The 14,104-nt window shown below is 38.6% G+C and overlaps 1 protein-coding gene and 1 long non-coding RNA gene across 2 annotated transcripts in view; one reads left to right on the top strand and one right to left on the bottom strand.

The window, feature by feature from the left end:
- The window catches only part of LOC115277085 (protein NipSnap homolog 3A-like), a 13,263-nt gene extending 9,134 nt beyond the window's left edge, over nt 1-4,129 (bottom strand). Inside the window, exons 1-2 of the mRNA XM_029921199.1 lie at nt 3,941-4,129; nt 993-1,203 (exon numbers count right to left, since the gene is read on the bottom strand). Of these exons, the coding sequence (XP_029777059.1) occupies nt 993-1,203; nt 3,941-4,000 (271 nt within the window). The 5' untranslated portion in view covers nt 4,001-4,129. The remainder of the gene's footprint in view (nt 1-992; nt 1,204-3,940) is intronic.
- LOC115277086 lies at nt 3,917-12,745 on the top strand. Its single transcript, XR_003902213.1, has 3 exons — nt 3,917-4,036; nt 9,936-10,091; nt 12,678-12,745. It is a non-coding gene; the product is annotated as an uncharacterized LOC115277086 (long non-coding RNA).
- The last annotated feature ends 1,359 nt before the right edge of the window (nt 12,746-14,104 follow it).

The following is a 14,104-nucleotide window of genomic DNA, read 5'->3' on the forward strand; positions in this document are numbered from 1 at the left end:
GAAACCACATCATAAATCAATAAGCATTTTGCATTTTCTTTCATTATCTACTCAAAGTCATGCCTACTGCACCTCTAAACATTTCATTAAATCCAATGATACAGCAAACACTCCCAAAATAAACTTAGATTGTATTGCAGTTTCACTTAACAGTATATAAAATGCTGTGTTGTGACAGGTATCAACTATCCATTAGATAATCAATTTTTCTTAAGCACTACTAACTGCTTGCTTTTCTTGAAGCTAGCTCATTCTGAAAGTTTCCTGTTAGACCTATGAGTGCAAACATATGGTATCTGTCCTTCTCTGCCTGACTTATTTCGCTTAGCATGACACCCTCAAGGCCCATCCACTTTCCTACAAATGGCCATATTTCATTCTTTCTCATTGAACTATGGCCATTTTAGATACAGAATGAATACTTTTCATATTAAAGTACTTCGTGACTATTAAACTTTGGACACTGATGATTAAACACTAGGTGAAAGTATTGAAATTCTTTGGATTTCATCAAGTCCTGATGTTGACTTCACAAATATTAGACTCTGAAGTAACTCACAGTCTGGGAATTCCTGTAACCTTTTCTTCTTTGACTATTAAACTTCAACAATAAGAAAAAATCAATCTCCCATCTTTATGATCTTAACCTACTCGGGCTCTTACAATCCCTGCTATATTTTTTTATAACTCATCTTTATGATAAGCCATTTATAGTTTTTCTGAGAATTAAAGTCTAGTTCACAATTTTATGATTTGAAATAAGAGATGCCAAACTTTCCCATTTATGGTAATATAAGGATTTGGGCAAAGGGTTGTTAAAGGTGTACTCCAGGGAGGAGGAATTACTGAATTCATTTTTTGCTGTTGTTCCCCATTTCAAAAATTTAATTTAACTGTGGGTATTTTACTAATCTAGATTCAAGAACTAAGGGTCATGTAACACTTAACAGAATGAAAATCTATACTGAACCCTTGAGCTGGAAAAACCATACCATACTTCCAAATATGAAACACTTTATTCATTCTGCCTCCAAATTCTACACTCCAGAATCCAACCAATTCAGAGTGAGCTGTCCGAAGATGTATGTTTTTCTTAATATTTTCCAGAAACTCATTCATCTTTGAGGGCTTAAGGCAATAAGTACGAAATTCATAGAATGTTCCATCATATTGTCTGGGGCCCGTAGCAAAAGAGGAGCGCACCTGAAGAAAGATAAGGCAAAATTTAATATTTTGGGAAGGCAGGGTTTATAATATTGCTACAACCAAATCTGACACTCATTAAACTCATAATCCATGTTTATACCCCTGTTGTCATCTTTCCTTAGACTTTTGTTTAGAGGCTGTCAATAAAGACAACTATTGTTAAGTATGCTGAATATATAGCTACTGTTTCTTAGCAGGATCTACTGTTAGCCACTTCTTCATGAAATTTTATCATAAGGAGGTACTGAGGTCTTAAGAGTCCTTTACTCAAGAACTACAATTAGGATTCTAATAAACTTGCAAATGTCTTACCTTATTTAGCCAATATTCTATTTTCAGTCAATATTATATGTGTTACAGTTTTGCCATTAAATGAACTTTATAAAATACGCAGGTGTTTTGGCAGGCAAAATGGAAATGTCTTTACTTAGCAAAAAGACCTATTTTTTAGATTTTTCTTAAAAAATGCTATTCAGGTCAAAGTATTTATCACATCTAATCAAGTAGATCACTGGTAAAAGACAGGAATGGACTATGATGCTATAGGAAGCTATACTCTAAACAACTGCATTATAATATGGCAGTAGACTGTATGAATGCTATAAAGGAAAAATCAGTTAGTTAGAATTGTCTGAATCATTATTAGGTTTAATTACAGATGCAATGTGATTGGCATTTAATCTATCTAATTATACCAGATTGATGAAAATATCCTTTAAGAACCACTAGTTCTTTTTGCATTAGTCATATGCTATCTATATAAATTTTTCTTCTAATTTAGTCCTCCAAGTCTGAATGACCTTAACATTAGCTAGGAAATGCCCTGCCAGAGGTTACCCTCTGTGTATGTATGTATGTATATGCATATACATGCACACACACTCCTATGGCATTTGCATTTACAAATCCTTCTTACTGTAGGTTTGGCTATGATATGCCAGTTTCATAAAACTTATTAATCAGAATTATCTATTAAAAGTTGTGGTACAGGAGTGCCTGGCTGGCTCAGTCGGTAGACCATGTGACTCTCAATCTTAGGGTCATGAGTTCAAGATCCACTTTGGGCATGGAACCTACTACTTTAAACATAAATAGATAAAGTTTTGGTACAGAGCTATAGACTAATTTGGGGCTTTTTTTGACTCTTTGGTATGCCAAATGAAACTAGTAGGCTTCTTTTTCCGACATAATTTAGGTTAAAACACACAACTGGTTATGTATATTTGTGTATAAAATTAAAATTAACTATATAGAGTTCATTCCATTCATGTCCCCTATGATTTTTGTTCCTATTGCCCAAGCGTCCAAGCTTACTTGGGAAACAAGTATTCCCACCAAAAACAATTGCAGATACTTCTACTTTTGGTGGACAGGCTTCTTGTGTCATTTTAATCCACTTTTAATAAAAGACTATTATGCAAATAAACAACTGCCTGATATTATACTTTAAAAAGTAGTATAAATAAGATATATTAGAAAACAGAGCAGTTGGGTATTTGTAATAATTGCCTTTATGTTGTTTTTCAGGGACTTTGTATTTGGAAACAAATATGCGGTTAAAGGCACATATTTTTATTATTTTTCAAATAAGAAACAGTAAGAGGGAAAGCCCAGGGAAAGATAACAGCAGTGAGGTAAGCGTGTGTGCTTGTGGGGAGGTGATTTTTGTTAAGGGCAGAAACTACAACTATTTCTCAGGTAGAATTCATAAGTGTTCCAGGCTCCCTTATCTTCAGGTTAGAGCTCATTTTCAGCAGCACTAACTTAACAGTGCAATTAAAAGAGAACGCTTGGCTGATATCTAATAAAGTCACAATCCAGAATAAAGTTGGAAGGGGTAACTGTTGGCCCTGTCCCAAGAGTGAGGATCTGAAGGATAAAGTCTATTGCTAATCTTGGGTGAATGGGCCATTACTGATTCTTCTTCAGTCTTCACCAGAAAGTCACTCTCTAGCGTAGGTTAATTCCCTTCCTATATACCTTTCCAGAAAGGAGTACAAGCCTTAATATCAAAAGGAAAAAAAACCCTGTAGATCCACAGAATACGCCAGTTCCCAGCAGTGGGGCTGAATCACAAAAACCTATTGTGCACGTTTCTTATCCAAGGTTAAATGAGATTGTTATCATGTCTACTTTGAGGTTCCTAACCCTGCCTTCTTGGACTCACAGAAAACAGTGGGAGGCTGGGCTGGATGCTCCAGGATCCGCACCCTGCGCTGCTTCAAGGTTCTCTGAAAAACGCTCGTTAAGTAGTGTACATTTCGTTGAAACAAGGGAGGTCACTTCTGTCCCTAGCTGCTGGTTGACCTACTTCCCCTCTACCTTCGGTCTGGAGGGGGCGGTGGTTTGTCAAACGACAAATAGGAAAGGCTCGATAAGCCAGCACTGGGCACAGGCCCCAACGCGGCGAACACAAGGGGCTGGACGGCAAAAACGCAGCAGCCAGAGCTTCAAGGGTGTCCTCTGGACCTCCTGACACTTAAGTCAGACAAACCCCATTCGCAGTTGCTCGCGAGTTGGCCTGGAGGCGACACTGACCAGTGGACCTTCCCTGAGCCGTGGCCCCTTTTCCCGGGAGTCCTGGAATACCCCACCTCTCGGCTCTGGGACAAGCACTGGAACAAGAACAATTTCGGCGCGGGAACCGACTGGGCGCATGCGCGGGACCGCGAGCTACGCGCGGACGCCCCTCCCCCCCCAGGGCACCGCTTGGGCGCGTCTCCACTGCCTGTACCTGAGGCGCAAGCGTCCGCGCAGCGAGAGCTCTGGTCAGGCCGCTTCGGAGGACGAGCATGGCGCGGCTGCGAGCACTGGGAGGCACAGCTAGTCGGTACTCCTTCTTTGATTCCTCCCGTTAGGGCTAACCTGCCGGGAAAAGAGCAGCGACTGGACTACTGGCGGACGCAGGCTGGGGCGGGACTCGGCGGCGGCAGCTCCGCCTCTGGTGCCGGGAGGTGCCTCGGCACCGCCCCGTGGGCTGGCGTCGTCCGCTGGCCCAGCGCCAGTCGAGTGAGGGCGCGGGCGTCTCCAGTCCCGGGTCTCTTCCCGCAGACATTCTCCCCCAAACGTCAGAGGGGTACGGGATTAGTTGAACGCGGGGAGCGTTCCCGTCCCGCCTTTCTGAGCCCCTCAGCTCGTCTCCACGCGCAGCTGCGCACAGTTCTTCGGAGGTCGTGCGCAGAATGCGAGCGTGTTTGTCCTGTGAGAAGGGGTGTGATGCGTGCATGTATAATGCTGTGCGTGGAAAATCGTGGAGGATTTTGTTCTGGTTCATTTTTAGGCGGGGTGACTCAACCGTCAAGACCAGGGAGGTTTCACTTTTGTTCATTAAACGCATGGTCTTTCTCTAATCGCCACCCCAGCATGACCGTATAAGGCTCCTAATAATGATTTGAAATTGAATTTTTTTTGGAGCTCATTGGAATGGCGGTATCGAGCTAGATAGTAAAAAGTCATTGGAGGTGTCTGGATGGTTCAGTTGGTTAAACGTTGGACTTTGGATCAGGTCATGATCTTGAGTTTGGTGAATTCGATTCCCACTTTGGGTTCTGTGCTAACAGCTCAGAGCTTGGAGCCTCCTTGGGATTCTGTGTCTCCCCTTCTCGTTGCCCCTCCCCCCGTCCACGCTCTGTCTTTCTTAATCTAAAAAATAAAGAAACATTAATTTTTTTAAAAGTCAAAGTTATACGTAGTTTCAAGTCAAATAGTTTTGTAAGTCTTAAAAACCAAACCAGACCTTGGGTCTTTTCCTCCCTATCCCTCATTATTGGTCCACATTTTCTAGTTGTTTCTTCTAATTTTTCTTCTCTTTTTCTGAATTACAGGCTTTTTCAAGTGTGTCCTGATATTTTCAATAGTATCTGTTGCTTAGAAAATAAGGATTTAGGGCTTTTATGTACCACTCCCTCAAAATAACTTTCCCTTCCCCATCTGACAATGGTACAGTAAAAGTAGTTAATTGTCACATTATTAATTTACAGATTAATGTTTACATTTTTATTACTAATTGCATTACAATACACATAATTACACACACAATGCATAATCAAACGCACAATTACCTAATAGTTATCTTGTTGCACACACTGAAATAATACTGCTTTTACTATCAAGAATAGAGAATTATTACAGGGATATCACCCACGGTTGTATTGGTTGTGCCCTCTTCAAGGACTTAAATTATCTATTAGAGAAGAGAGACTTTTTAAAATTACAATTCCAGAGGTGGTAAGTTTTTCTGTATGATGGGCAATAGTTTTTAACGAGGTAAGACAAAACAAAGCATCATCTGTGCCTGGACTGGGTCTTTACACTTAAATTTATTTTCTTAGACTTTGTTCCCCATGGATTAACAATTCATTTACTCATTCAGCCCATATTTATTAAATTCTTTCTATGCCTCATGTACTTTTCCAGAAGTGCGTACAGAGGTGAGCAAAAGACCTAGTCCCTGCCTTCTGGAAACTTACAAGTTAGGGGAAATATAAACAAATGAAGAGAAAAATGTATTAGGGGGAAAGGACGCAGGTCTGAACCAAACTGACTCTATGACAGGCTTCAAGTTTCCCCTCTGACCTTGGAGGCTAAGTGTCAGTTTCCCAGAATCATTAGATAATAAAAGGGCACAGATTGCTCAACCAGGGACCTCCCTAGTAACACCCAATCACACTGGTTTTGAATCCCTTCATCAACTGCATCTACCCCTCAGAAAAGAAGAGTAAATTTCCAAAATGAAAATACTTCACAGATAGTAAAGAATAAAATTCTTGGCTGTAACTTAGGGAAAACATTGGTAAGTGCTGTGAGGTGCCTAAGACAATTTCCTATTCACTCACAGGTCTTAGTCATCTTCGAAACCCTGTTAGTTATAATATATCTCCAGGTGAAGAAGGTGAAGTTCTAAGAGAGACATAATTTTCTCAGGTTCACTGCTGCTAAGTGGCATATCCAAGATTTAAAGCCCGATTGTAAAACTAGTTCATTTTACCATTTATTTTTAAAATATGTGTGGTAGGAAATAGCATCCAAACAGCATTTGTTTTGAAACAAATCTCTGAACTGCCAAAAGAAAAATAAAGTATCTTGAAAATTATTGTTGTATATCCTAAACTTCTGACAGGTAGTGCAAAGCTAGATAAGTCTGGAATTTTAAGATTGGCTAATGTGATATAGAGCAGATGAGTAGTTATTTTAGGTTGGGTGGAGTAAGGTTGCCTGTCTAAGGAGCTAACATGAAACGTGTATCATACATACAAAAGTAGATGTAAAGTGTCAATGCACTTTAAAGAAGAATAAATTGACTGCCTGTTATCTGCCACCAAGCTTAAGAAATCAAATATGCTCAGTAAGTTAGAAGCCCAATGAATGTTCCTTTCAGGTTGCATTCTCCTCCCTGTAATACCTTTTCCAACCTCTTTGCCTTAAGCAGTCACAAACCCAGAATTTTGTGTTAAATATTGCATTCACTTTCTGTGAAATTCTGCTCCATTTGTGTATAACTCCAAACAATATATTGCATTGGTTTGCTATTTTAGAACTTTATAGTGGAGTCAGGCTGTTTTTGTCATTCTGTCAATTGATTCTTAGTTTGACATAAGATTTTTGAAAATCATGTATTTTGATGAAGTCACAGTAATTATACATTTCTCTGCTATATGCTATTCCATTGTATGGATATATATTTGTCCATTTGATATTATGAACAAAGAAATTTTAAGTTTTTTAATATACATGGATCTAATTAGATAGCTCCTGTTTCCATATGAAAATTTTCTCTAGGGCAGGGACTCTTAACCCTTTCTATGCCATGGAACATTTTGGAAATGTTGTAGGCCTATGGAACTGTAGGGTCAGAGGGCAGGTCACTCTAAGATGGGCCACATTGTCCTGGAGTTTATTTTGAACTGAAGACAATCAAGACCCTGCAGGCTCAAGAGAAACTTTGGCCCCTCTCTTCAGTACATAGAAAAATCTAAACTGGGGATTTGCCAGAATAAGGGTTATTGCTGAGATAAATTTTATCTGAGTGTGACCCATTTGTATGGCAGAACAGATATCTAATTACCAAATATCTGCTGTTCTTCTAATTGCCCTGTGGATTGCATTCTTTCCTCTGCACTTCTCCTTAGTTTAGGATGACATACATACCTCATTTTGCCTGTCTTTGCAATTTATTTCTATTTGGATTCCTCATGATGAAATTTTGGAGTGATGGGGGGTGGGTGTGGGGTCCAGAGCTGACAGCCAAGAAAGAATTCTTAAGGGCATCTTTGGTGCAAAAAGGTAATTTTGTTAAAGCATGGGGACAGGACCCCTGGGCAGGAAGAGCTGCACTGCAAGTGGGGAGGGGACTGTTTTATGGAGTCAGGGGAGATAAAGTCAGGAGGGGGTTTCCAAAGAGACTATCAGATGCTAAAGACTTACCGGAGGCCTTGCTATGTCAAGGTAAGGTTGTTTTTCCCTCTAGCAAAGGGAGTTCCTACTGGCCATTGATGTGATTGCCATTTTCTGGTAAACTGGTAGAGACTCTTATCAGTTTAACCATTTGGGTTTTTTTTTTTTGTCTTTTCCTGTTTTTGGGTAGCCTGGAGTGTCCAAGGAATATGATACATGTCCCACCTTGTGGAGAGGCAGCAAGTGCTATTAGCCTGCACTTTGCGCTCAGCTTGCCCCATGCTCCCTCATCACTCATACATATGCTTAAATTGGATTTTCTCCTGTTAATCTGTCTTATGTTAATTTGATTCTTAGTCCAGCTAGAAGAACCCTTGCAGGGGATAGGAATTCTTGTACCCTGATACAATTGTAATGTTTTACATGCTTAGCAAATATGTAAGTTTACAAAGAAAACAGATTGAGCTGGAATGGTTAAAATATGAAAGCAAATTCTTTTTTTAAAAAATTTATTTACTTAAGAAATCTCTACACCCAGCATGGGGTTCAAACTTACAACCCCAAGATCAAGAGTTGCATGCTCTTCCAACTGAGCCAGTCAGGTGCCCCTAAAAGTAAATTCTTGATAAAGAAATACACATGCTTCTTTAAAAAAATTATTTTGAGAGAGAGAGAGAGAGAGAGAGAGAGAGAGGGAGGGAGAGAGAGAGAGAATCTTAAGCAGGGTTCACACTCAGTGCAGAGCCTGATGTGGGGCTTGATCTCATGAACTGTGAGATCATGACCTGAGTTGGAATTAAGAGTCAGACACTTAGCTGAGCTATCCAGGTGCCCTGAAATACTTCTTTATTAAGGTAACAGGATCTGTTGTTGGATTTAAAGACTATCATAATTTAAGTAGTGATAAGCATAAAAAATTTTTTATATGTTTGCAACACCTCTAAATGGAATTTGACAATATCTATAATATTTATTGGTGACAAAGTCATAGGTCCCTTTAATAATATTGTGATTTGTTGCCTGTATTCATATATAAAGGGAATGCTTATTTTCAGTTAGCAGTTGGTGACAATTGTTAAAAAACAAAATTCAGGGGCACCTGGGTGGCTTAGTCAGTTAAGCATCTGACTCTTGATTTTGGCTCAGGTCATGATCTCAATGTTCATGAGATTGAGCCCCACTGTTGGGCTCTGCTCTGACAGTGCAGAACCTACTCGAGATTCTCTCTCTCTCTCTCTCTCTCTCTCTCTCTCTCTCTCTCTCTCTCGCAAAGTAAATACATAAACATTTTTAAAACCCCAAAATTCACCAGAGTAAATTTTGAAGATCCAGTTATCCAGTTGCCTTTATTAAACAGTTCATGAATTGGACAACATTTCACTCCAGCAAGTAGATGTTCTGAGGAGTTGTACAAAATGGAAGGTGTTTATAGGAAGGAGGGTGGTAACCAAAGGAAAACAAAGGATTATTTAAGGCCTGACCATTTTTCCCAGGTTGGGGGGGGAGGAGGGAGGAGCAGGGATTTTTATCATGCAGATTACATCATCTTCCTTTAGGGGATGGAGAGGGCCTTGTGACCGACTCAGACTCAGTGGCACTTATCAGAAAATTCCTGACTGGGGTGCCTAGGTGGCTCTTGGGTTTAGCTCAGGTCTTAATCTCATGGTTCTTGAATTCCAGTTAGAGCTGGGAGCCTGGAGCCTGTTTAGGATTCTTAATCTCACCCTCTCTCTCTGCCTCTCTCCCATTCGTACTGTCTCTGTCTCTGTCAAAATAAATAAATAAACTTAAAAAACAAAAGAAAAAAAAAAGAAAATTCCTGACTGACATGTTAGGATTACATTTCTGGGAAAGGTTGATACTGCAGTTAGATTAGGTATTAACCCCTGGTTTAGGTGTCTTGGGGCCTTAACCTAAGTGATGCCATTTTGAGGTCTTTTTTTTTTTTTAAACCCGATACAAATGTAATTTTTTCCCACCCAATTTACCAGACCCTCTGAATTCTTTCATAGGCACCTTGGGGATCTGTGTGCCAGAGGTTGGGGAACCCCTGCATTAGAGTATATACAAAGGAATGGAATTGTTGGGTTATAAGATATATGCATATTCATCTTTACTAAAGAGTGCCAAGTTGTCTTATAAATTTATACCCTTAATTGTAGTGTATGGGTTTTTTCTGACCAATTTTTTATACTGTCCATTTGGTGTGATGAGTACGAAGATGCATTTTACATCTTACCTAACAAATAGGTTTCAAGTAAAGGGCGGAGGAGTTACATGAGGTGGGCAAAGAGAACGGTCCACCTGATGGTGTTCCTGCATGGTTTTGTCCAAAGGTTCGGATCTACAGAAGGAAGCAGAAGAGCTGGATCCAGTGCTGTCCCAACTGAATAGGAGGCCAGTAGCTCTACATGTAAACTTCAGAGGCCTGTATTTTGGTGACATCCATGGCTAAGTACCTGAGTGCTGTCTTCCACAGCCACTAGATGGTGGTATAGACTACTTTTCCTTCATTAAAGTTTGAAACCGTGTATCCTACTTTTGTTGTAATCTTTGAGTTCCTGTAATTTAAGCTATAATTATTTAGTGTGGAGATACCTTACAGTCCTTTTGTGTGTGCATGATACAGGATTATGGATTGGAGTAAAAAAAATTCAGTAAAGGATACTAAGGAACAAAAATTCAAGTTTGTAATTTGAAGATGTGAAGATATAGTTGGCTTTATTCAGCAATTCATGAATTAGGCAGCATCTCTTCAAGTAAATAGGTGCTTGGAAGAGGCTTATAAAATGGCATCATTTTATAGGCAGAGGGCTGGTGGGACAAGGAAGTTATTAGCAAAAGAAAAGAAAGGATTGTTTCAGGGCAGGTCATCCTTTTGGGGGAAAGGAATGGCCCGGAGTCTTATACAGATTACCTTAGTAGAGCTGTCTGGAAATTTCAGAATGACTATTTAAGATCACATTAAAATCACTTAATTGACTGCAATTAAGTCTTAGTTTGGTGTTATGGAGGCACATAACCCTATTTTGGGTCTGTTATTTCTTTTCCAACAAGGCAAATTGCTATCAACATTTATGTGTTTCTTTTCTTTTTTGTTATTTATAACAATAAAGTTTATACTCTACAGATTAATTTTTTTATAGTATGATGGCTTTATTTTGTTTTCTTATTTTATGAAAAAGTTGATAGTCTTTTTGTAATATTGTTGTGAAATTTGAATATAAATATATGAAGAAAAAATCTTGAGGTGCTACAAATATAGTGAAGTGTAAATCAGTCTTAATGTTTCATCATTGATTTGTGAAGAATTTGAGACTATTGTATCCTTCTCTTGGTGGCTATGATATTTTATGCATGACCTTTTAACTTCTGACTTTTTGCTTATTTCCCACTGCCATGGGCAAGGCAGATTTTATGAAGGATTTTCATAGCAAATCTATTTTATAAGACGAAAATCCAGTGTGGAGATAAGGAAAGTTTATATCTGTTTTCACTGAAGTTTGGAAATAAAATGGCTCCATCTGGGGAAAAAATTCTAATTTTATTTGTAAAAGTAATTAGAAATAAAAAATAACTTCAATTTTCATTCAGTGTTTCTTAAAAAGCTTCTATTCATATCAGTGAATATTTGTTAAGCACCTGCTGTATGTTGAGCATTGAATTAAATGCTGTATGTTGCAGGGTGCTGTTTAAAAGACCACCAAATGCCAAATAGAAGCGAGGCACAATTTTATTTATGGCTGGGCCAAACCTGATCTCCTTCGTGTTAAGGAGCAGAGAATGGCCCCGAACAAAGGGGGCAGTGAGATTATATGGACAACATGTCATTATTTAGTTAACCAATTACAATCACAGCATTCCATGGTAGCCAATTACATTGTAGTACACAGATGTTAGTTTTGGTGGGGACCTATCATTTTAAAGTTCTTTGTCCTTTTAAAATGACCAATCATAGTTAGATGCCTAAGATGTCTAGGTGTCTAGGGGCTAGATGACTTTAACCTCACCTTGGACATTGCCTCGGCCAGGTCTTAGTAAAGGGGTAGGGTTGCTTAACAGAATCTTGAAAAACAAGTTAAACTTTAGGTCACAATGTTTGTTATTGAGTTACATTCCATAAGTTGACCTATAACACAATGGAGAAGGAAAATAGATTGGATGCTTCTTCAGTTTGTCAGCGTGTCTTGGTATTTCTACGTCAGCCTCTTTGCTACTAGCTTAGTAGCTGGAAAGATTTGTGAGCAACTCAGTATTAAATATAGTATGAATTTCTTCAAAGTTGTTTCTGTTTAAATTGTTTTTATTACTAAAACACATGAATGTGTGAGTTTAATATATATTATGATATCCCTTTGTAGATATCCTACATTAACTGGCTTTCTATAAGTTTTGCATTTAAAAATGAATTCCAGTGCCAATAACATTTTAAAACTTCTCATTAATAAATATAATTATTTCTTAAGATAGGCTTTGTAAGTCTATTGCTTTGAGTAATCCTTGTGCCTCCGAACCGGAATGGGGAGAGTGTTATGGTAGAAGTATTTCTGGAACTTTTGCTACTTAAATATGCTGGATTTTTGCTTTGCATAAATTGAGACACTTTCTAGCTTAAAACACTTGTGCACTTAGTTTGTGACTTTTTTTTTTTTTTGGCGAGGTTCCTCTTTCATTGAAGACCCGTTATCCAGTGCTCGCTTGTGTATTTCTTTTATCTGCACAAGTTGTCCTAGATACTTGCTAGCTAAGTAATTCATTTACTTTTTGATTTGTTTTAGTTTTAAGTGACTATCATTGTTTCTGTAGCATCTTTATAATTTGGCTTATTTATATGTGAGAAATAATTTACTTTATATTTCTCTGATTTCTTCAATTTCAGCATCTTTTCATAATTTTGTAGACCATATCATTTTCATTTTTTGAGGTCTCACTTTATTACCATCATCCAATTTTTTGTTGTATTGGCCATCTTTATCTTACTAATATGAAGTCTTGCTTAAAAAGCCTGAAAAAGAAGAGCAAGTCAATGTCAAAACTGCCAAAGATAACAGATGACCTTCGGTGTTTGCTTTTTACAGAATCCAGAGAGACAGACCTGCTCAGCAGGGTGGACAGCAAAGGACTGAAAACTCACACAGCAGCAGTTTGTGGCCCCTCTGTGAAAGAGGCTGCAGATTGCCAGACAGAGTCTGACTCAGAAGGGATTCTCTGCTCAGGTGACAAGAGCTGTTCCAGACCTGGGATTCTGGCTTTATGGGTGGGCTGCAGGCTCCCTGACCAGTGGAGGCAGGAGAGGGTCATGGCTAAGAGATGGATGCTTGGACCAGACTCTGTATTTCAATCCCACTTTGTCTTCTTGCCACTCATGCATCTGCAGGCAAGACACTTCGCTGTGCTTCTATCTTGTCATCTTCAGAATGAAGATAAAGTACCTACAACACAGGGTTGTTAGGAGGATTAAAATGAGTAACTGCTTGGATGACATGATACTCTATGTGGAAGACCCAAAAGACTCCACTAAAAAACTGCTAGAACTGATCCATGAATTCAGCAAAGTCGCAGGATATAAAATCAATGTACAGAAATCAGTTGCATTCCTGCATACCAATAATGAAGCAACAGAAAGAGAAATCAAGGAATCAATCCAATTTACGATTGCACCAAACCCCATAAAATATCTAGGAATAAACCTAACCAAAGAGATAAAAAAAACTATACACTGAAAACTATAGAAAGCTTCTGAAAGAAATGGAAGAAGACACAGACAAAAAAATGGAAAAACATTCCATGCTTATGGATTGGAAGAATAAATATTGTTAAAATGTCTATACTACCCAAAGCAATCTACATATTCAATGCAACCCCTATTGAAATAACACCAGCATTCTTCACAGAGCTATAACAAACAATCCTAACATTTGTATGAAAACAGAAAAGACCCTGAATAACCAAAACAATCCTGAAAAAGAAAACCATAGCTGGAGGCATCACAATTCTGGACTTCAGGCTGTATTACAAAGCTGTAATCATCAGGACAATATGGTACTTACACAAAGACCGACACACAAATCAATGGAACAGAATAGAGAAACCAGAAATGGACCCACAAATAATGGCCAACTAATCTTTGACAAAGCTGGAAGTAATATCCAATGGAATAAAGACAGTCTCTTAGGCAAATAGTGTTGGGAAAACTGGATAGCAGAAGAATGAACCACTTTTTTCCACCATACCAAAAAACGAAAAACCAACAAAACTCAAAATGGATGAAAGACCTAAATGTAAGACAGGAAACCATCAAAATTCTAGAGGAGAAAACAGGCAACAACCTCTTTGACCTCAGCCACAGCAACTTTTTACTTGACATGTCTCCATAGGCAAGGGAAACAAAAGCAGAAATGAACTATTGGGAACTCATCAAGATAAGAAGCTTCTGTACAGAAAAAGGAAACAATCAGCAAAACTAAAAGGCAGCTTGATGGAATGAGAACATATTTGCAAATGA

This window comes from Suricata suricatta, chromosome 13 (assembly GCF_006229205.1).
Source record: "Suricata suricatta isolate VVHF042 chromosome 13, meerkat_22Aug2017_6uvM2_HiC, whole genome shotgun sequence".
Taxonomy (NCBI): Eukaryota; Metazoa; Chordata; class Mammalia; order Carnivora; family Herpestidae; genus Suricata; species Suricata suricatta.